The sequence below is a fragment of the Leucopleurus acutus genome (genome assembly GCF_964270905.1).
Source record: "Leucopleurus acutus genome assembly, chromosome: 1".
Lineage (NCBI taxonomy): Eukaryota > Metazoa > Chordata > Mammalia > Artiodactyla > Delphinidae > Leucopleurus > Leucopleurus acutus.
Genome location: NC_139142.1, coordinates 133,568,278 through 133,590,647, shown reverse-complemented (window position 1 = coordinate 133,590,647; position 22,370 = coordinate 133,568,278). Strand labels below are relative to the sequence as shown.

Sequence of the window (22,370 nt, the reverse complement as noted above, 5' to 3'; positions counted from 1 at the left end):
AGGCAGGAACTTTGCCTAGTTGATCCTTGAGTATTCCTGGACTTTTGCACATGCCTGGAGCACGGAGTAAGTAGCTGCTCAATAATTATTTGTTGAATAAATGAATGAATGGGATTTGAGGTGACAGCTACCCATTGTGCTCTGAGATAACATGACCCCTCTTCTTTGCAGTCTGGGTTGACCATGAACAGGGTCAGAGCTCTGATGATTGTGTTGAAGTGCCTGTCATCTGAGGGGTCTGTGCATCAGTGATTGTGACCTGTTGACACTGATCTGTGATAAGAACCAGCAGGGATAGTGACTGTTAACTAGTAACCTTGCATGATTGTGATCTGAAGCGCTTGTAAACAAGTCAGCGTTGATGCCGTCCACCACTGCTGTCAGGTGACTGTGATCCTCACTCACAGCCATTTGGCTTCAGATGACCCCAGCCAGTAGCAGGCCTTGACTGTTGCCCTGAGATATGTCTATAAGGTGTAGAGATTGTTGATCTCAGCTGATAGCTGAGGTATTGATCTAAATATTAGCTAAGGTAACAGATCTGTTGGCCCGGGCTTAGTCTCGAATGGCGCTAATATAATACGTGTAGTACTTCTTCTTTTTTTTTTTTTTTTAATATGTGTAGTACTTCTAGATTTACGAATTTGTTTAATAAAATATCCTCCCAGGGCCTACAAATGACACAGCCCTACTCGGCCCCATGCAAACAAGGGCTAGAGACCAGGACTGTCAGGTCAATGCTCAGTAAACGGTACCTGAAAGTCAACGCATCGTTCGGGCCGCTAGGCTGCCGCCACGGCCACGACACCACCAGGGCCACGACCACGACCACCCCCACATGCAGCTTTTCATCTGGACCTCCGCCCGGCCCCCTCCCCTACGGCCCCTCGCCCCTACCGCCCCTACCGCCCCTGGCCCCTGGCCCCTACCGCCCCTGGTGCGCCTGCGCGGCGGTGGGGCGGTGCTTTGCCCTTTGTTGTGGGCCCCAGTTTCCCAGGACACCGCGCGGCGCTGGGGTGGGGCTATGCAGATAAGGCACTCGGGGGCGGGGCGGTTGCAGCGGCGTCGGCGGCGGCCGGGGAGGGTCAGTTGGAGGCAGGCGCTCGCTGAGGCAGGAGGAGGGCTCTGGGCCCGCTGCCTGACAGGGACTTAGCCCGCAGAGCTCGGCCCCGCGTGCGCGCGCGACCCCACACCCGCCCACTCATCCACCTACCCACTCCCTGCGCCGCCTCTTCCCACCCTGAGCAGAGCCGCCGAGGATGATAAACACCCAGGACAGGTAACGGCCCGGTTTAGGCTCCCCGCCCCCATCCTCCCCTCCTCTGCTCCAGAGGGCCTCCTCCCCACCCCCCAGCCGGTTCTCGCCCCTCCTAAGGGGCCCCATCCGGCCCCCGCTGGGTCCCTTCCCTACTTCAGCCACCCCAGTCCGAGCCGCAGCCCCGCAGCTGGGCCTCCCTCCGTCCTTTAGCGCCCCTTCCTCCAGCCTGGCCCATCCCCCTCGTCCGAGCGTGCAGCCCGGTGAAGCCCCCAAAGACCGGGACCCAGTCTTACAATCCAGTCCCCAGTTCCTTTCAGCCCCGCCGAACGGTGGCCCCTTCCCGAAACTGTGCTTTCGCTCTCATCCAGATTCCCCAAATTGTTTCCCGTCTTCCCCGAATCTTTCTTCCTGCTCGTTTAAGTCACTTAAAATTCTTCCCTTTGAATCCCTCCTAATTTAAACTGCACTTTCCAACCAGAAGCTTCTTTTATCACTTACCCCCCCCCCCCGCCCCAGGTCAGACTCCGTCCTTCAGTTCTCAATTGGACCCATTACCCCCACCTGTCACCCTCGCCCCCCCCCCCAGTCAGGCCTAATAGTCTTTGCCGTGACGCTTAGTGCTCCCCTTGGTCCCTCACTCCAGCTTCATCTTTTCCCTCCCGTTCCCCCACCCCCGGCACCCCTTTCCCAATTAGGCCCCATTTTCCCGGTCTGCCAACATCATCCTCTTTATTTCTCACTTTGGGCTTGATTCCTGTCCTCCATGATGTTCCCCCCAACGCACTTCTAAACATTCCTACCCCTTTAAACACTTTCTCTCATCTATACTCTACTCCTCCCATCTTAACTGAGCCCCATCTCTAGACTATTAGATCACAGAGTTCAGCCCACTCTGCTTCTGTTGAAGACCTACCCTCTTTCCCTGCACCTCCAGTGCTTTCAAATTAGTCCCCATACTCGGCTTACCGGGCCTTTGCAAGTGTCCTTCCTCAAAACCTGACCCCAGCTTTCCCCCATTAATTGGAGAGAAAAGCTGCACATCTTTCTGAAACTGAGCACCAGTAGTTTTCTAAACTTCCTTCATATATACTTCCCCGCTGCCCAAACTAGGCAGAATTCATGATTCAATTTTCCTCTCTCCACCTCTCCTCGTTTTCTCTGAGGCAGTCCTGTCATGCATCTTTCCCTCCAACATATCCCATATTTCTGCCCCAAACTCTTCTGTGAAACTGTTTCCTAATTTCCTGATTCCCCATAATTTTTAACCCCAGCTGCTGCTTATACATCAGAATGGCTTTTATTTAGAATTTGGGTTCTAATTCTCTTCCTCGTTTCCCAAGACTTGTTGCTGCTCCCTCCAAAATGAGTCTGAAGCTCATTAGTTCCCCACACCAGACCCTTTGTCTCCAGATTTGGCCTTATGGCCTCTGCCTCTCACTTGGGCCACATTGTTTTGCAAGCAGATCCATTCCCTGAAAATCCTCCTTAAATTGTGCCATGGCCTATCCAAAACTGGGTTTTGGTTCCTCTTACAAACATAGCCCTCCTAATTGCTTTTCTTTACACAGAGCTCTAAGTACCACTCAAGGTTCCTCTCAAACTTGGGCTCCCTTCTCACAAAAATGGTTTTTAACTTGCCATTTCCCATTCCTTTAACAGCACCATTCTTAAATATTCCAGCTGGGTTTTCAGCTTTTCTTGTATCTCAGCTTTTCTTGTTTCTCAACCCTAGGTACACATGTGAAAAATCAATCACCTGGGCCCCCCTTCACAGATCTGTTGTAATTAGCCTAGGGTAGGGCCGGTTATTAGTATACATTTTCGAAGCTCTCTCTAATGGGCAACCAGGGTTGAGAAACACTGCCTCCCCTCCCTTCCTTCCAGAAGACCCTTCCCATCATATTCCTTTAGTGGGTGTCAGCCCTTTTTCTGTGGAAAAGGGTGTTGTCTTAGTCTTTCTCTCCCAGGAACGATCCAGAAATACCCAAAATACCTGCAACAGCCTCTTCAGTTCTCCTACCTCAAGTAACTCTGTTCTCAGCCATTAACCATTTTCTTCCCTTATTTCTTAACACTCTTATCTAGCTCCCACACCTGTTTCTTCCTTACATGCAGAAAGAAAATTCACTCCTCATTTCCTGGTTTGTTATAGTCCTGTTTGACCCGTTAACCCCACCTCCCAAGCCCTCTTTACCTGCAGCCGTATTCTGCTGCTCTCTTTTCCTTTTCCAAGACTCTCCATGTCCATCCCCCTTTGCAGTCCCCACTTATTTCATCTTCTCTAAACCAGTCCCTCTGGAGCTGAGGAGGTGGAGGTGGCTAGATACTTGGATGGTACTGGATGCAAAAGGTGTTATTTGTGGTAAAGAAGGCTGGGTGTGCTGAGGATAGAGTGCAGGTATGAGGGGGGCATGATGAAGTGCAGGGGTGGAGGGAAGCAGAGGAACCTACAGGAAATCCCAGGGCAGTGTGAGAAGGATTTTTCTTTTCTAGTCTTATGTTTTTGTCTCTGCAGTGGGGTTTGGAAAGTGGTGTGGTCTCAGCAGGCCTTCTCTGGAGTCCTCCAGACTGAACTGGTCTAGGTGCCAAGTCATTTGCAGGCCGAGCCCTGAGAGTTGAGCACTTAGGACCAACACGTAAGGGTCTTTTCACCGACTGTGAGTGTGAGACCTGAATTCTAGTTCTGGCCTTGCCAGTTTGCTTACATGTGAAAAAGAGAGAGTTGGGTTTGCTTAACTATGAAGATTCCTTCCAGATTCCTAAGTGGCAAAACAGGCTTGCTTGTCTCCAGAGCCCTTGCTTTTTTTTTTTTTTTTTCTTTCTGCTTAGTGTGTTGGTAATTTGAGGGGCTTGGCTGTATGAAAGGCAGGTGAAGGGAGGAGCCAGCTGACCTGCCAGGGCCTGGGCAGGAGCAAGGCCTGGGATCAGGCTCCTCCACTTTGGCCTGGGGGTGGGGTGGGGTGTGCAGGGTGTCTGGTTTCTTTGAGTTATGGCAATCTTGTTTCCATAGCATGTTTCCGAGCCTCCTCTGGCCTGCACCTAACTTTCTAAAAGGAATCCTGGTAGGGCCCTAACTAAGGATTTCGATTAAGAGCCGGATGTTCTTCCCAGTCAGTGTTCTTGATGTTTTGTATCCACAGAGGGGTGAGCTGGCTGGGAGTTTAGGGCCCATTCGGTGGGGGATGGGCTTTCCAGCTTCCCTGGCTCCAGTGAAATACTCAAGAGGTGGAAGCTTGGTTTCCTGGAAGAAATAGTTGCAGAGGAGCCTGCAGTATGTTTTGAAAACAAGGGTCTTCCTTTCCAGTTTTGTTCTGATTAGTACTTGCAAAATGTCAAAATTACTAATGGTGGGGGAGGGAAGAAGACACAGTACCAGAACTTTTATTATGGTTTTTGAACAACAGGTTTAAATCCAAGTAAATCAAGCTTCATGCCTTTTCTCTCCCTGGATTTGTAGGGTCAGGAAGATAGTCTCTGTCTAGGGCTTGCTTAGTACCTTGTGACAGTACAGTATGTGGAGAAGAGTTTGCTCTGGCTTGATACCCTTAATTATAATTAGTCTGTGTCTGATGGGCTTTGAGGAGAAGTATTTGGTTCCACAGGTGGTTTTCCTGGGCGAGGGGAAGCCAGGGTACAATGGCACATCATAGCTACTCTGAGCATCTTCACTGAATGGTTCCCTGGGTAATGGAATTTCTGTCTCTCCCCCTAAGAATTTGGTTTTGGTTATTCCTTATTTACTGGCACTATGGTTTGTCGTTGTGGAGTGGTAGGGAGAACAGATTTTCCTTTGATGTGCCTTCAAGGCCATCCCATAGAGAGAGACACTCCTAGCATAGTCAGGAATCCCCCCAAATTGGAGGTATGCGTCAGAAAGCTGTGTGGACTAATAATAGTAATTCCTCACTGGCAGGAAATCCAAATTTAGCCCCAGAGCAGCTTAGAAATATAAAAAAAGGGGACTGAGGAGTGGGGTAGAGGGATGTTATGTATGTATATTTCTAGGAAAACAAAAAGAGTAATTCATCCCTTTTTTGAATGGGATACACAACAATACACAGTGTTGATTCAAGTTGGCGCCATGATTCGGAAGGCTGTGAAGCCTAATTGAAACCTATAGACCAGAAATGGCCAGGTAGGTGAGCAAGAATTTTGTTACTTGAAGTGAACAAAACAAGGTAGTTTCTGGTTAGCAGCGGCATAGTAAAATGCTTTGTATAAGATAAGCCTTAAGGAAATTTTCTATGTCTTTGATATTGTATAAACAATGAAGTAATTCTGTCCTGGGAAGAGAGGCTGGAACTGGGTGATGAGCTTACTGTACAAACTAGATTGAGGTACTAGAAATGAAAAATTAAGGTCCTATTTTATTTTATTTTTTAATTAATTTATTTATGGCTGTGTTGGGTCCTCGTCGCCGCATGCGGGCTCTCTCCAGTTGCAGCGAGCGAGGGCCACTCCTCACCGCGGTGCACGGGCCTCTCATTGCGGTGGCCTGTCCCGTTGCGGAGCGCGGACTACAGGCACGTGGGCCTCAGCGGTTGTGGCTCGTGGGATCTAGAGCGCAGGCTCAGTAGTTGTGATGCACGGGCATAGCTGCTTCGCGGCATGTGGGATCCGCCCAGACCAGGGATCGAACCCGTGTCCCCTGCATTGGCAGGCAGACTCTCAACCACTGCGCCACCAGGGAAGTCCCAAGGTCCTATTTTAAAGCATGATCACCTAGGTATCTACCCATCTTTGATAGCATATGTGATTGTGCCTACCTTTGGCTGAAGATCTACCAATATCAGCTGTGTAACAAGATAAGCAAATCTCAGAGGCAGAGATATTCTATCTAGCTGCTACCATAAGTGTGTTTCTTGTGGAAAATCAACCAAAACCCAATTTCGCTTTCAGTCTGTGATTCAGAGTGGTGATGTCATTTTATAATTTTACAATCATAATTTTATAATCGTGCTTAGCAAGTAGATACCCTTTGGCACACCAAATAGCCCTAGTGAAATGACTTATGCCTGGCATCTGACCAAGGCCCCCTTCTCATATGGAAGGGGAATTGGCAGCTGGAGATCAGCCTGTATGCTCACACTAGACTGAAGGTGGCCATTCACCTCCCACCTTTCTTCCTGTTTCTTTTTAGCTAATTGCAATGGCAGCCCTGGATTGGTCCCTCTTTGCTGCGTAGGGATTAGTCATCAGAGACCTTCCTAGTCTCAGAGTAAAAGCAGCCCGTGTGAGGGAAGTCAGGGCACCCTAGAAAGTGTTCTGTGAGGGAGGGCTGAGACAGGAATGGGTCAGAAGACATTGAAAGAGGGGAATGAATATAGAATGCTTGGGAATGTGGTTTTTATGTCTTTTCACTTGATACCACAAGGTAGGTAATACTAAGGCTGCCTGATCCTCCTCTAACAGGTAATGGAAACCAGAGAGAAAGGGTGTAGACTTGAATAATGAGCTCAGGCCACTTATTCAAGTGAAACATGATCAAAAGTATATCAAGGAGAATATGAATTCAAGTATTTGTTGAATGTAGCTGAATGGAAGTTAGCCACAGAATTACTTTTATATTAAATCTCTGCTCTGTGTAGCAGGCTGTACTCTGCTTTGAGCAAACTAAATATAAAAATCAAAACTGACATAAAGTCAACTGGAAGTGCTTCTTTAACAGGAGATCTTTTATTTTCTCAAGAGATTTTAGGTTACCTCCTTTAAATAGTAAGCACCTAGAGATTTAAAAATGGGATTTGAATTATAAAAATATGATTTACCAGCAACGTTCCCCAGGAATACATCTGTGGCATACGCTGCCTGTCTGTAGCCAGCGTATGAAATTATAACCTGCTAAGGACATTTCAGACAGCAGTTTCACAGAACACTTTAAATTAGAGGCAGCAGGATGTGATAAGTTGGTAGCATTCATATGTATCCTGAGGAGTGTTTCCAAGGGCATGTCTGATAGCAACTGAGAAAATAAAAGGCACTAACACGTCGGCTCTAATCTCCCATCTATCTTCCGAATTGACTTGGATACCTGACACCCTCATTTCCAGCATGGTATTTTTTTTCTTCTTCTCCAGAGGCAAGGCCAGCCCAGCTGGATGTTTGAGTTCAGTCTGATAAAATTTGATTCTCCTTAATCAGCCTGATCTTTTCAGCCTCCAGACTGAGCTTCTTAAATCATCCTTTGGTGGTAGAGATTAAACCATGCCTGCCCTGCAATGGAGTGAACAGGATATGAGGGAGGAATGGAAGAAGCTGGGCATTGGAGCCAGTAGAAACATGACTGAACTGAATATGAAACCTAACCTGACTTGGATCTTGTGACAGGGAGACTTGTGTTTAAAAGCCACTTTCTCTTGTGCTTAAGTTCCTCCAGGATTCACTATTCCTATTGAGGTTGGTGGCATATTTTGCCACAATACCATTTTGAACACTAAAGCTGATACGAGAAGGCCGTTGCTGGGCAATTTTATGCCCCTGAATTACTTTAACCACCACATATGTACCCATATCCCTTCCCTTTTCATGTCAGAAATGACAGCCAGGTTTTTTTGAAAGAGAGCAATTTGCCATTCGCATAGCAAGTAACTAAAAACAGATTTATTATGATGGATGATTAAAGTAACTATTGATTGTGATCTACTGTCTACTAAGCTTATCCCAAACACCAGCTGTTTCTCTTGGGGAACTGGAACTGGATGCCAGGTTGGGGACCTGAAACACCCTTCTACCCCCCACTCTCTCACACACACGCACACAAACACACACACACTTGATTTCTGTGCAGACTTTGTGGGGGAGGAAAGAGCTTCCAGGATCCTTGTGTGAGTGGGGAAGTAAATAATTTGTTACCGTGGGATAGACTACTTGCATTTTTATTTGAAGGAGGAGTGAGATCATGACATCAGAAATATCATGACCTCATAGATTAGTGCTAGACGCTGGGCAGGCCCTAGGGATTATTTCTAGGAAGACAAAGGGGATTCTGGATCAAAAAAAAAACAAAACTCCACCTCATTCTGATCTTTTCAGTGGGTTGGCCCCATTGCTTCTGCTATTTGCAAGTGAAAATTAGTTCAGAATCAAGATGGTGGTTGGAATGCAGTTCAGGAGTTGAATGTAGCTCTCCCATCTAGAGACCATTGAGGAGTAATTTCTTTGGAAGTGAGTTAGCACCAGAATTTTAGAACTGCTAGGGCCTTGGTGATCTGGTTGTTTTGTGAACCCATGCAATTCTCCTGGTATACAAGGCTACATCTCATCTATCTACCCCAGAGGTTTGCCCAGTCCTTGGGTAGCTCCACTGACCAATACAAGCAAGGCAGCTTTCTCCAGCAGCGCAGCCTTCCTGGTGCTCCTGCAGCAACCTCAACAGAGGCCTGAAGGTGGTCACTAGGGAATGGGAAGGGAACTGTCCCATGTGGGGTGTGTGTGGGTGCCTTTACTTGGGGAAACTCCCACTTTCGTTTTCCTTTTTTTCTGGCCTGGACAATCTTATTATTCTGTCCCTTAGCACACTGGAAGGGGGAGGATTTTTTTTTTTAATTTTTTATTTATTTATTTATTTTAATTTTTTAATCTTTATTTTTGGCTGTGTTGGGTCTTTGTTGCTGCACGTGGGCTTTCTCTAGTTGTGGTGAGCGGGGGCTACTCTTCATTGTGGTGCTCGGGCTTCTCATTGCGGTGGCTTCTCTTGTGGAGCACGGGCTCTAGGTGTGCAGGCTCCAGTAGTTGTGGCTCGCGGGCTCTAGAGCGCAGGCTCAGTAGTTGTGGTGCACAGGCTTAGATGCTCCGTGGCCTGTGCGCTCTTCCCGGACCAGGGATCGAACCCGTGTCCCCTGCATTGGCAGGCGGATTCTTATCCATTGCGCCACCAGGAAAGCCCTTCTTCTTCTTCTTCTTTTTTTTTTAAAATTTTTATTGGAGTATGGTTGCTTTACAATGTTGTGTTAATAACCTCCAGTGCACAACAAAATGAATCAGCCATACACATATCCCCTCCCTTTTGGGCTTCCCCTCCCATTTAGGTTACCAGAGTGCATTAGGTAGAGTTCCCTGTGTTATACAGTATGTTCCCATCAGTTGTCTGTTTTATACATAGTATCAATAATGTGTATGTGTCAATCCCAGTCTCCCAGTTCCTCCCACCCCACCCCTTGGAAGGGGTTAACAGCTCATTTCCCCCAGCAGAAAATAAGTCCTGTTCTTAAGAACAGTCTGTAGTACAGTCCTCTCTCATGCTCCTAATGCTCTAGCTGTCGGTGAGGCGAGGCCCAGTAGGGGAGATGGGATGCCCTGAGGCTTTCCAGAGGAGGCCTAAGGCGGGGCACATGGTTAATCCCCAGGTGCTGGTGCTTCTCCGGGCCCACTGACACTGCCTGGGAATTCCATCTCCAAGTGAAATTTCCAAGTGTGATTTCAGGCCCCTGGTTGAAGTCCTTGAGAGAACAGAGGAGCTGAGCTATAGCAGTGATGGGTTTGGACTTCCTGTCTCAGGTGGAATGCTCATGTAGGTCTCTTAGTACGGAGGGTCTCAGTGGGCTGCGCCTCTGGTTACTGTACCATTGCCACATTAGGTGTGAGTTTAGTTCTGTTGTTCTGAGCCTAAGCGAAAAATCCAAATCTGGCACGCCATGCCACATAAAGCAAAGGACAGTGTGCAGAATGGTGCCTCTCAACATCTTACAAAGGGTTTTCAGGGAAAAAAGGTCTTGATTTATAGCATTTGCTGTTTTCTGTGGTTTAAATATTCCCCCTATGGCTGATTCAAGCTAACCAACATGCCATCACTAAATGCAACTATAGCTGGGAAGAGATGTGCACAATTAGGTGAGCTGGTCCCAGCACCCCACTGCAGCACCCTCCCATATATGTTACCCACTGCATTCCATCTGCCCTGAGGCTGGTGTGCTGGGGCCAGGCCTTGCTGCTGAGTCATGGTGTTAAATGCACAGTTTTCCTCTTTCCTTGCTTCACTTGCTCTTCGCCTCTGGAGTGAGCTACATCTCAGCCTAAAGAGCCAGTAAATTGGATTCAAAGAAGGAGTGGAGTAGATTTGGAGCCCTGTTTGGTCCACCTGAAAATCCTGGTGGCCAGTAAAGGGGACACACCTGAAGGTGACAGGGAGCTCCTTTAGGAGCTTTTCACCCTCTGTGATCCATCTGATAACTGGCTTCCTTACTCAGGTCCTGGCATGTATACTTCCTCCTAGCAACCACCATGCTGGCAATATATACGTGTTGAGTGTCCATTCTAATCGCATCAGGATTACCTGAACTCCCACGCCCAGGTCAGATTCCAGCAAAGAAGGGCAACCTTGTGTCTGGTGGCACACCAGGGACTAACTCAGATGCCATCATAATACTCTGTACTATAGTGCATCTCCTCTCCGGGAGCCAAATCCCTGGATTTGATTCAGTTCTTGACCCTAGAGGGATTTGGGTAAGTGATTTCTTGTTTAGTTCCATTGTTCAGATCAGGGAGGCCATCATCGGAAAAGTGGCCTTGGGAGTTCCTCAGGGACTCCGTATCCAGCCCATGTGACTTCCTGAGGCCCATACGCCTCTCCAGCCCGAAGTGATTGTGTAGGCTTTGTGATTCTCCCACAGAGGTTGTTGAGACATTGTTAGGGTAAGGAAAGGGGCTGGTGGGGGTCTGGGCCTCTAGGCCTACTAGGCAAGCCAGCATCTGGTTCTTCCCAAGGTCTGCCGGTACCACAGAGATTTGTTTGATGTTTGACAGCGGCTCCTTTGGTCAGACCTATCCCCTTGACCCTGAGCCCTTCTGGGACTCTCAGTGCCTCTGTAGGATGGTGGGTTCCTGCCCTTTGAGAGAGAAGTAGTTCTGAGAGCTGTAGCTGGAAGGACTGGGGCAGTTGTTGAGGGAGTACTTGTTTAGGGAGAGCCAGGGCAGGGGTGGGGCAGGATGCTGAGTTAAATCTTCAAGACTTTGTGTTTACTGTCTCACTTTATCTCTTGCAGTAGTATTTTGCCTTTGAGTAACTGTCCCCAGCTCCAGTGCTGCAGGCACATTGTTCCGGGGCCTCTGTGGTGCTCCTGATGCCCCTCACCCACTGTCGAAGATCCCCGGTGGGCGAGGGGGCGGCAGGGATCCTTCTCTCTCAGCTCTAATATATAAGGTAAGGACTGTGGGGTGGAAGGCTTGGAGCAGCGCTTCTCAGACACTGCTGAGCATCTGCTTAAGGGCAGTGATCACTCTCCTTAGTCTTTAGTCTTAGGCCAGGCCAGTAGGGGGACTGGGGAGGACTTTTTCAACTGAGGCTGCTATGAGGCTTTTGGGGAGTACCAGGAGGATATCAGCACCAAGCAAACACCCTGCCATCTTCTCAGCTTAGGTCAGCACTTTAGTGCTGGTTCTGGTCCCTGAGTGGGAGGCGGAAGAAAAAGGGGGGTGGAGGGGGAACAGTGAGAGGAAGAATGCAAGCGCTCTCGCCTGGTGCTGCTCCTCAGTTTTCTCTTGAGGAGTACCAAGGGCCAGGAGGAGTTTTCCCATTGGCCTCGACTCTCGGGCATTCTGACTTCTGTCCCTTACCAGTCTGGGGGGCATGGGGCAGGGCAGTGGCGGGGGTGGGTGGTAAGGAGAGGGCACCTTGCATCTCAGTCATCCATCACCCTGGCAGCATAGGGCACAGCACAGGAGCTATAGAGAACCCTGGGAGTCTGTCCCGAGAGTGATCTGGGCTGGGGCAGCTAGCCCTTTGCTGCCTTTTAATCTCCTGTGAGGCCAGAAGTGGTTTAACTTCTAAGACTGGCATTGAAGGGTAGCAGGGCAGCTGAGTCCTGGTCTCTTGAGACTGTGGCAGGGGAGACAACATGGACTCTGCAGCCACCTGGAAGCCAGCTTGGGTTGACCCGTGCTCCAGCTAAGCCCTCATGAACATCCTCATTTGTTTCTAATGTTTCTCTTTCAGAGAAGGAAGGCAAAGAACATGGTGTTGGCGGGATAAGCATGGGCTTTTAGTCAGGGAGACCTGATTTGAATCTCAACTCTGCCATTTACTCACTGTGGTGCCTTGAGTCAGTTGCTTAATTGTTCTGGGCCCCCAGTATCTTACGTTTAAAGTGGGGATACTGATGCCTACCTCAAGTGCTTGTTGTGGTGATTGAAAAATGGGAAAGTACTTTGTACAGGACTCGGCATCTGGTGGATTCTTGGTAAATATTCCCTTCCCATCATGCTGGCTTTTAGCTGACGCCAAGTGGTCTCAGTGCCCGATGGCTCCATTTAGCCAGCATGCTGCTCTACATCTTCAGCGTGCCCTCTATCCCGTGCTACCCTGAGGTTGGCCCAAGAGGACTCCTTACACCACCTAGGTTAGGGAGCCTCTGATGTGGCCAGAAGCAGTAGTGACCTGGTCCTCTGACCTGATCTCCTCCCAGGACGAGAAGCTCACTGTGACCCAGGACCTCCCTGTGAACGATGGAAAACCTCACATCGTCCACTTCCAGTATGAGGTCACCGAGGTGAAGGTCTCTTCCTGGGATGCAGTCCTGTCCAGCCAGAGCCTGTTTGTAGAAATCCCAGATGGATTATTAGCGGATGGGAGCAAAGAAGGGTAAGGAGCAAGTGCTGGGGAAGGGCAGGAAGCCTGCTCTAGAGAAGGGCGTATGCTTACTAGAGACAACAGATGGCTAGCCTTCCCCCTAGCTCTCGGCTGCCCAAGCAGATACCATTTTGTAACAGGTTAGTTTCAGCCAGTAAAACAGGCCTGTTATAATGAAAGCAGATCATTATCACATTAACCAAATTCCTGTCATTTAATCACCCCAGTGGACATCAAATTCCCCTTGAGCCATCGTATAATGGTGCAGTTCAAAGGCCAGGAGCTCAGAGATACAGTGGGATTTCACCGGATTGGGCAAGGCCCTCCAAGCACCCAGCTGTGGAAGAAACAGTCCTGAGAATGGAGTTCTCTTGAGTGGCTCCAGCCTCTTCAGCAAATCCTCTTAGGAAGTGTTAGGGCCCAAAGTCCCTCTCAGCAGCAGGTGGTCACCATTAAACTTGGCAACTTTGGAGGACCTCTGAGAATCTGGGTTCTCTTCCTAGGTCCCATACTTTCTTGTGAACTGCATTAGTTAAGTTGGTTAGTGTTAATTTCAGATGAAGAACCTTTATTCCAGGAAGAGAGAATTCAGTGACATTTTTCTTAGGGATTGTGGTTTATTTTTTTCTGAACTCAGGGCTCCTGAGGTCTTGAAATAGGAACCTTCTTCCTGAAGCTTCCCTATTTACAGTGCTGGCTGTAAGCCTCAGGAAAGCCTTGGGTGGGGTGTAGAGGGGTGAGGCCGAAGTTTAGAGGGGGCAGTGGGCCTGAGCTGTTTTCCTTGCTTCTTGCAGATTGTTAGCACTGCTAGAGTTTGCTGAAGAGAAGATGAAAGTGAACTACGTCTTCATCTGCTTCAGGAAGGGCCGGGAAGACAGAGGTGACGGGGCAGAGCAGCTTGAGACCTACTGCCCAGGCTGGGGAGGGGAAAAGGGGGCTCTTAGTAAGGTGGGGCTCCTGAGTTTGACATACAAACCCTGGGAGATCATGGGATTGAGAGTGTCCAAATTTAGGAAAGGCCTAGTGCTTACTTATTCCATCTTTGTTCTGGGTTTTCCCTTGATTTGAGCCTACCCTTGTTGTTTCTTACCAGAATCCTTTTTTACACTCTTCTCTGCAGCTCCACTCCTGAAGACCTTCAGCTTCTTGGGCTTTGAGATTGTGCGTCCAGGCCATCCCTGTGTCCCCTCTCGACCGGATGTGATGTTCATGGTTTACCCCCTGGACCAGAACTTGTCCGATGAGGACTAATGGTCATAGAGGATGCTTTGCCCAAGAGCCACAGTGAGGGAAGAGGGGAAGATAGGCAGCCCTGGGACAGAGGAGGGAGCTTCTTGCTGTCTAGGGAAGGACGCTGAGGGGCTCAGGGTGAGGGTTGCCTGTTGTGTTCTCAGAGTTGACTCATTGAAATTGTTTTCCATAAAGAACAGTATAAACATATTATTCACATGTAATCACCAATAGTAAATGAAGATGTTTATGAACTGGCATTAGAAGCTTTTTAAACTGCGCTGTGTGATGTGCTCTATCTAGCCTAGGGGAGGACATTGCCTAGAGGGGGAGGGACTGTCTGGGTCCAGGGGTAAGGCCTGGAGAGCTGGTGGACAGCACTGTCAGGCTGAGGTTCCCCTGCTGTTGGGCTTTCTTTTTTGGTTTTTAAGACCTGTGTATTTTCTTTCCTTGCTTCCTGTCACCCTGGGGACTCCAGAGTATAGGCTTTTCAGCCCCTGGGCAGTGTCCTTCAGTTGTTTTTGACACTCCACCTGGGCTTCTCTCTGTGCATTTGTGTCTGGCCTGGAGAAAGCAGGTCTGACCCCTCCTTTACAGCTTCGTGTTATTCTGGCATTTGGTTAAGCTGGCTTAATCTGTTTCATGTTATCAGTGCATTTAAAATAGGGGCATTGAAGTTCACACCCACCACCAGGGCTTTTTTTGGGGTGCCTGGGCCTTAAAAAACACTAGCCAAACTCCAATTCTCAAATTACGGCCAGGAGTTCTCGCTCTTGGCCGCGGGCCCAAGGTATGTCCTTCCTAGGGTCACAGACAGCAGAGGGCAAGAGGAAGAGCAGCTCAGGGCCTGGGGGTTGTGGGAGAATCTACTCCAAGGGACGGGACGCCTCTGCCTGGCTAAGTCTAGTGCTAACGGCGCCCCTCCCTGACAGGTTCTGAGTAGTGCCTGAGACCCTGCTCCCCAGGGCTTGGCAGTGGCACTGAGGGTGTAGAAGTGGCCTGCCCTTTTCTGTTTTTACTGAACAGCTTGTTCTAAGGGGGGGAGGAAGGGGGAGAGGTCTAGACTGGGCGAGGGGGTGGGGGTGTCAGGGAGGCAAGTGTGTTGTGTTACTGTGTCAATAAACTGATTAAAAGTTGTGGTTGGTCTGTCCTTTATTCCTGTACCAGGGCCAGCTTCCTCTACTGCTGTCTTTTGAGTCTAGAGCCCAGCCCAGCAGGGGTGTGATACATGCTTCTCAGGAAAAAAGCAGCAGTGCATCAGGACAGATGAACGGCTGAGGTCTCTGGGGCCACGTTACAACGCAAAACTCGGGGTTGCTAGGAGTCTGGGACAGAATGCTGGAGCCCCCTAGAGACAGGTATGTACACAGAGCTTCATCCAGAATAGGGGCTATACATACCAGGATCCAAGCCCTTCTTAGTTTTTGTGTAGAAGGCTGGGTCCTGAAACTGGGTTTTGGCTTTCACATGGAGCTGCCCGACATTCCCATTCCTGGGGGTGTCTGAAGGAAGCGGAACACACCTTCCCTAGGAAGGTAGTTTTCTCCTTTTGGAGCCCAGTGCCGTAAGGCATGGCTGCCCTTCCCCTGTACCACCAGCCTGCTGGATAAGCTCTCAGTGGCATTGGAGGGGGCTAGAATCCTCTTCACCTATGTTTTGTTTTTTAATTTCCCAGTATTTTTTTTCCCTTTTGCTTTTCTGTTTTCCCAAATGAAGTGCTGGGCATGTTTTTCCACCTCCTACAGCTTTAGAACTGTTTACTTACTTTTGAGCTGTGGCTGTCTTTACATCCTCTGAGTCTTTGGCCTATTTTCACATTGTTCTGTGTGGAGCTTACCTGTGTTTTCACCCTGGACAGGTCATTAATCTTGGACTCTACCTAATACTCATGAAAAGGAGTTCAGCACCTCTACCCCACACGGTATTAGTAGAAAGTCTGGGCCTGGGGACGTCCCTGACGGTCCAGCGGTTAGGAATCAATCCATGCTTCCACTGCAGGCAGCACAGGTTCGATCTCTGGTCGGAGATCTGATCCCACATGCCGTGCATTGCGGCCAAAAAAAAAAAAAAAAACACTGGGCCTAGAGATGATTCAACTGAAATATGAAGGGCTTTGAAGATGTCTTCCACTGAGCACATAATCCTTAGAGGTATTATAAAGTCCGTGACTGAAAAGTGGTCATTACAGTGAGATATTTACAACAGAGGTCCACATGAATGCTGACAATGGCCAAGTTAATGTAGGCAGTTTAGGATTCTGATGTTAAATTCAAACCCAAGGAATCTATAAGGCAGGGAGGGATAAGGAACCAAGAAAAACAGTTCTCATCTGCAAAGCTAGCGAGTGGACAGCAAATGTGCCTGAGACTTTGCTGCCATCTGCTGGTGGCTCCTCTTTAACACAGCCAGAGTTAGAAAGGCTGAATTGGAAACCCAGGCACTCAGCTAAGATTTCTCTTTCAAAAAGAAAAAACTTCTGCTAGGGTAAGACCACTGTCAGGAAAGAAATATGGTACCCAAAATCTGCAATTAAAAAAGCAACTTAGAAGGGGAAATATTTTGGGAGTGGGAGGGTGGAGTAGGATAGGGGAGATATGTGAAAGGCAAACTAAGTCTAAATTTAAGAACAGGGACATTAAAAACTTTATTCAATAAATACAACAAATAATAATTTAAAAATATACTTCAAGTCCAAAGCCAATTAAGAAAAGGAAGTAGAGAGATAGGGGGAAAAAAAGGGGGGAGGAGGAAGTCAGAGGAAAAGGAGAAAGTTCAAGAGGTGGAACAATGGTTTTGGTTGGGCTGTGTTTCCGAATGTACCACCCTTTGAAATTTGATCAAATGCTCTTGACCCATAAGCCCTTAGCCCTTGTTCTGATGGGGTAGCCACAGGAGTTCAGCGGCCAGGAATGATTCTCTGGGCTGTGGATCAGAGCAACTCTGGAGGCTGGCATCTGGGGGAGTGTTAGAGGTTAGTTTCCCACTCAGTCCTAAAAACCATCTGATCTAATGCCCAGGCAGGTTTAAGAAGTAGTGCAAACTCTTAGGCAGAGAGCTCCCAGCTGCATAGTTTCACAGGTGAGTGTCCAAAGCCAGGGCCTCTGGGAGACAGGTCCCAGAGTACCCAGGGGTCCAAAGCCACTTTGGTGAATGGGATCTATGGGAGAAGACAGGAGAGGCCAGGGCACAGGATAAAGCTCCTGGGTAAGCCCGCGGCCAAGCTGGAAAATACTGCTGGGCAGGAAAGAGCTGCAGGGCAGGTAGTCTGGACACTGATTCAACAGCTTGCCATCAGCCAGGGAAGGTGGAGCTGAGGATGCATATGGAGCAGGACCAGGAAGATCAGGAAAGCTGAGGGAGAAAAGTGAGGAGGAAAGAGGAGGCAGCTCAGCAGCAAACTCCAGGAGAAATAACCAGCAGCCCTCACAGGTTTGTGATTGTCTCTTAAAAAGATTTATTTTCTCTTCTTGCCTGAATGTACAAAGGCAAAAAGAGTACAGTTTGTATGTATATATATATATTTATATATATATATATATAAAAAAACAAGGAACTTGGTAATGTACACTTTACAGAAGGGAAGAATCAGGAAGACTAAAATTAAATCCAACAGAGCAATGCCAGTGGAACAAAAGCTATGAACAGCAACACTGCCCCTCCAGCCCGGGCCTCCAGCTCGCCCCAACCTGCTCCCAATGGGGGGCTGAGCACCAAGGCAAGCGGGTGGGCTGGGGCAGGAGGGGCTGGGGACGGGGCCTGGGAGGGGCTTGATCCCAGGAGGGGCCCATGGCAGAGGATCATCGGAAAGCTTCCTGGGATGCCCTAATAATAAAACAGATAACAAAGGCCCAGAATTATGGGGCCAGCTAGCTGCCCAGTTGAATCTTGGGGGCATCAGAGTAGACACTGAGATGGTGGTAGGGTACATGGGATAATAAGTGGCGTGGGTGACCTCAAAGCCCGTATACAGTAACACTCTAGCCCTTCTGTAGTCTTACCCTCCCACTCCCGAGACCAAGCCCTTCCACCCCCACCTTGGAGCCTGGAGAGAAGAGGTTCAAGAAGCATCATTTCACTTCATGGGGTGCCGTCTTAACCCTTCTGCATGTGGTCCTTTGACCTTGAGATGTGTGGAGAGGGTGAGGTAAGAGAAGGAAATACACATGTACACATACATGTACAGGCAGGGAAAGGGGATGAGGGGAACTGGCACAGCTTAAATGAGGAAGAAGCAGATGTGAATCCTAAAGAGCAGCTCTCCAGGCCATGGCTGCCCTACCTGGGGACAAGGCTTCTTCCCTCCAGCTTCTCTGTGGGGCCTGGAGGAGCAATGTCTGTCAAAAGAACTGGGCAGGGGTAGCTCAGAGAGAGCCTTGGCCTGGTGGGCTCGGCCCTTAGCAGCCAACACTTCCAGCCTTTGCTGGGGTAGGGTGGGCGGGAATCCTTGAGTGTCTCATCCCTATGACCAGGTCATGGGTGCCACAGTTTCCCCCTCTGTGTTCTTTCTCCCCACGGAGAGAGGTTAGGGGCGGACAGCAAACCCTTCACTCAGTACTCGTTAAGGGTCTCTATTTCATCCATCAGTGCTGCTGTTCTGTGTTACTTCAGGGAGGGAAGACTGGACCTGGCAAGGATCGGGGACCAGGAGGATCAGGGATCAGGCGAAGGCAGTGCCATTCTGCCACTGCTCCTTTTACCTGCTCTTCTGGGCAGCTCAGCTCCTGCCTTTCAAGGGAGACTTGGATATAAGGATCAAAGAGCCAAATGTTTTTTAAGGAAAAAAAAGAAAAAACTGTTCCCTTCTGCAGAACCCAAGGATGCCCTGCTAATACAGAAGCTCTTCTTCTCTGTTACAGAACAAAGTGGAAAGGGGCCATGCCTGCCCAACAGGAAAGAAAATGACTCCAAACCGTTTCTTCACAATATGTACAGAGCACGCTGTAAAAGCCAGCGCCAGATACAAAACACACAACAATATTTAAAAACAAACAGGAACAGAGATGGGCCTTGGCTCCACCCGACAGAGTCTGGGAGGGCAAAATCAGGCTGAAATTCAGGTGGGATTAAGGTGTCCACACCAACGACCTCCATGGGTAAAAGGGAAGTCACTGCTCAGAGCACTGCCTGCTGGGGCATCAGGAGGCAGAAGGACTGAATGGGGAAGGGAGGCTGCCTGGGGCCTGTTAAGAGGTCTAAATCAGTGGGGTTTTGGGGAGGGCTCAGAACCCAACTTGAACAAAAACAAGGACATGGACATGGAAACCTAGAGGAAAGGTCTATAGGTCAGAGGGGCTCCTCTTGGGCAAAAGACCCTAAGCCTCTCTAGAACAGGGCTCTGGGGATCTTGGAACGCAGCTTCCACTGGGCATTGTGCTTACTGTCTTTCATCTCCATGCCCCAAACTGTCAGAGCCAAGTCCCTGCTCTTAAATGGTCATTTTTGGCACTCTGGTCACAAACACCCATCTCTAACCTAGGTTGGTGTCTGTCAGTCTTCATCTCTCTCTCAATCCACAAGGTCAACGAAAGACAGGAGAGGAAGAAGACAAAGGGATGATACGTCAAAAACTAAGAGCTAAAACTCCCCACACCTTGGGGAATAAGTGACTCCAATAAAGCTACCAAATCACTGTCACTTTCCCAGTGACACAGCATAGAGCCTGGACTGGGACTGCATTTCTAAGGAGAGCAGAGAAATGTCTCTGCCTCAAAGCACAGCTCCACTGACTACACTCTGTGGCTCCAAGGAGTAATGGCTCGCATGTGTTATCCCAGGGTCTAAGGAATAGATGATCTCCCATGGTCAGTAGCCCCTAAAACAAAAAAGTGTTTTACAAAAAAACACGGCTTGTATTGGCACACATGGGGTTACAGGTTGAGCTACATAAAGTCTTGTAGTTGTGTACAGAGAAACTGGGCTGTATAGACTTGTGGCCCTAGATGAGGAGGATACTCAGATGGCTGCTTGGACAGGACATGTCCTAGAAGGGCTGGGTGCTCCCAAGGCCTGCCTCCTGGCTTGCGCTCAGGTGACCTGGCAGACTCCAAAGCTCCCCATGCTGGGGGAGACTATTTTACCTGCCTGAGCCTTAAGAGCCAAGCAGTGGAAAAGAAGAGGAGAGATCAGTGTGGGGATCCCCCTGGGAAAGGCACCAAGGGGTCGGGAGGGAGGTGAGAAAAGGGCAAGGAGTGGGGGCTAAGCAGCAGCAGGGCTTAGTGGGGTTGCAGCTTCTAGTTCACAGACTCCAATTCGTGCTCCAGCTCAAGCTCTCGCCCGGAATCCCCGGGGGGAGTTCTGTGCTGGTGTTGGGACCCCTGGCCCTCTGCCTGACAGGCAGCCTAAGGCCACGGTGGGGCAAATGCCTAGGTCTCCCTTTCCAGGCTGGGCTCTGAGCGTTTACATGTGCTCATGTGAGACGGGAGAAGTCTTCGTGTTTGAAGACCTTGTTTTCACAACTGCAGAGAAAACAGCCCCCAATTTCTTTCCTGAGATTCTAATCCCTCCATGTGCTGCCAGTTCCCAGGGCCCAAACCACTGGGGAGATGCAGGGTCTGGTGATGGTGGTAATGATGGTGAGAGGGGTATGGCTGCTGTGCTGTCTTCAGACCTTACCCAGTGCTCGGGGGTCCCTCCCTGGGGGGCTTGGTACTGCTCCGGCAGCTGACCAGGGGCTTGGGGAACAGACCAGTGACTTCTCTGGGCTGAGGCCCTGTTCCCCTGGTTGCTCCCCGTGCCTTCACCTCCACAGAGGCCACAAGAGTCACTACTGTGGCCAAGAGAATAAATATTTTTGCTAAGTACCGGCTCTCCAGCTCCTGAGGAAGAGGGAGGGTCAGGGAGTCCGGGGGTCTGGTGGAGGCGAGATAACCAAGGGTCTGCCTTCAGTCATGGTGGGAGCGGCAAACAGGATGATCAATACCATTTAACTGATGTCTAAATGGCACCTCCAGCACCTCCTTGGGTGAGCCAGTCTGGGCCCGTGAAGCTGACTTTATCCGGGCACTTGGTGTTCTTTCTGCAAGGGAAACATGGACAGATAACCAGGCATTCAGCCCGCTGGTAAAAAGAACCACAGGGTGGTGCTCCAAGAAAATGAACTGCAGAGGAGGCCAGTCCTGGTCGCTAGGGAAGACGTGTTCCACAGCTCCTCTCAGAGGCAGATGGCTTCATGGGAGACTTATACAAGAGGCTTGCCCAGGGTTCCGCCATTTCCAGACCACAGCCCACAGAGCTATCCTTCACTGTGGCTCTGCAGGGATTCTGTGATCCAGGTATCACCTATCCCTGCTCTCTAGGTGTTGCCCCAAATTAAAAAGTTACTTACCATTCTCACCTCCGGGGGGGTGGGTAGAGTGAAGGAGTGGAGCCTTGCTGGCTGGCAACAATGGCTGTAGAAGAAAGCCCTGAGTGAGAAGGAGGATGTGTTAGTGTGGGACTCCCAGACCCTCCCCTTAAGCACTCTCCCTTTTTGCCAGCTGAGTGGGTATTGGGAAGAGCTTCTCCTTAAATTCCTAGCTCCACTGAGTTCTGGGGTGCTGACAGAAGAAAATCTGATACTTGGATAGATACAGCGGCTCGGGATAGATAGTCAGGCTCTGTTTTTCAGTTGCTTGTTACTCTTTGGCTGTGGGAACACCTGCTCCTTATTCTTCTGAATATCAAAGCCAATTTTCCGGAGAAGTTTGAGAATCCCCAAGCTCCAAGGGATGAAACAAATGTCATGATTTTACTGATTGTCTGCAGGAGGCTAGGACTATGGACAGATGAGACGCTCAAGGGAAAAAAGGGGGGGGGCGGTTCTTGCCAGGGGCCCCCTGCTATGGGCAGTGCTACTGGGATGGAGTAGAAAGGATAGGAAGTGGGGAAGTGAGGCTTACCTGCTGCATAGGGTAAGTTGTACTGTGCTGGGAGCAGTGAGTACCCCAAGTGGTGGTGGTGGTGGTGTGTGGACATCAGGCGCTGAGAAGGGGAGGTTCGGGGCCGGTCAACACTCCTTTCACCCCCGCCTGCTCCCCCGACGCTGCTACAGCTGCCACCACCCCCAACCGCCCCACAGCCTCCCCGATCTCTCTCCTGAGAAGTTTTATCACTTATCTGGAAAGGAAAGCAGACACAAAAGCTCTACTGTGAGACACATACATGAAAGCAAGATGCCCAGAGCCCACATTACAGCTCCTTAAAGATGCAGGTCACCTAAGAATCAAGGAGGTGCCTGGCAGAGCTATTGTCAAGTCAGCCAAACCACACTGTGGTTAGGACTTGAACTAGTCCATCTTCTCCCAGACCCTGGATCTGGCCTTATTTGTCTCTGACAACAGT

At 49.4% G+C, this 22,370-nt stretch overlaps 2 protein-coding genes across 4 annotated transcripts in view; one reads left to right on the top strand and one right to left on the bottom strand.

Moving 5' to 3' along the window:
- The first annotated feature begins 949 nt into the window (after positions 1 to 949).
- On the top strand, positions 950 to 14,276 carry OAZ2 (ornithine decarboxylase antizyme 2). Its single transcript, XM_082851245.1, is given in 6 exon segments — positions 950 to 1,279; positions 11,239 to 11,314; positions 11,316 to 11,396; positions 12,658 to 12,833; positions 13,616 to 13,701; positions 13,942 to 14,276. Coding segments are annotated over 6 exon segments (570 nt in total). The 5' UTR covers positions 950 to 1,259; the 3' UTR covers positions 14,073 to 14,276.
- A 2,884-nt stretch (positions 14,277 to 17,160) lies between these two features.
- Positions 17,161 to 22,370, bottom strand: part of ZNF609 (zinc finger protein 609) — a 235,948-nt gene continuing 230,738 nt past the window's right edge. For all 3 annotated transcript variants that reach the window (XM_082849373.1, XM_082849372.1, XM_082849374.1), the window contains exons 8-10: positions 21,929 to 22,145; positions 21,376 to 21,454; positions 17,161 to 21,066 (exon numbers count right to left, since the gene is read on the bottom strand). In XM_082849373.1, the coding sequence (XP_082705499.1) occupies positions 21,381 to 21,454; positions 21,929 to 22,145 (291 nt within the window). In that variant the 3' untranslated portion in view covers positions 17,161 to 21,066; positions 21,376 to 21,380. The remainder of the gene's footprint in view (positions 21,067 to 21,375; positions 21,455 to 21,928; positions 22,146 to 22,370) is intronic.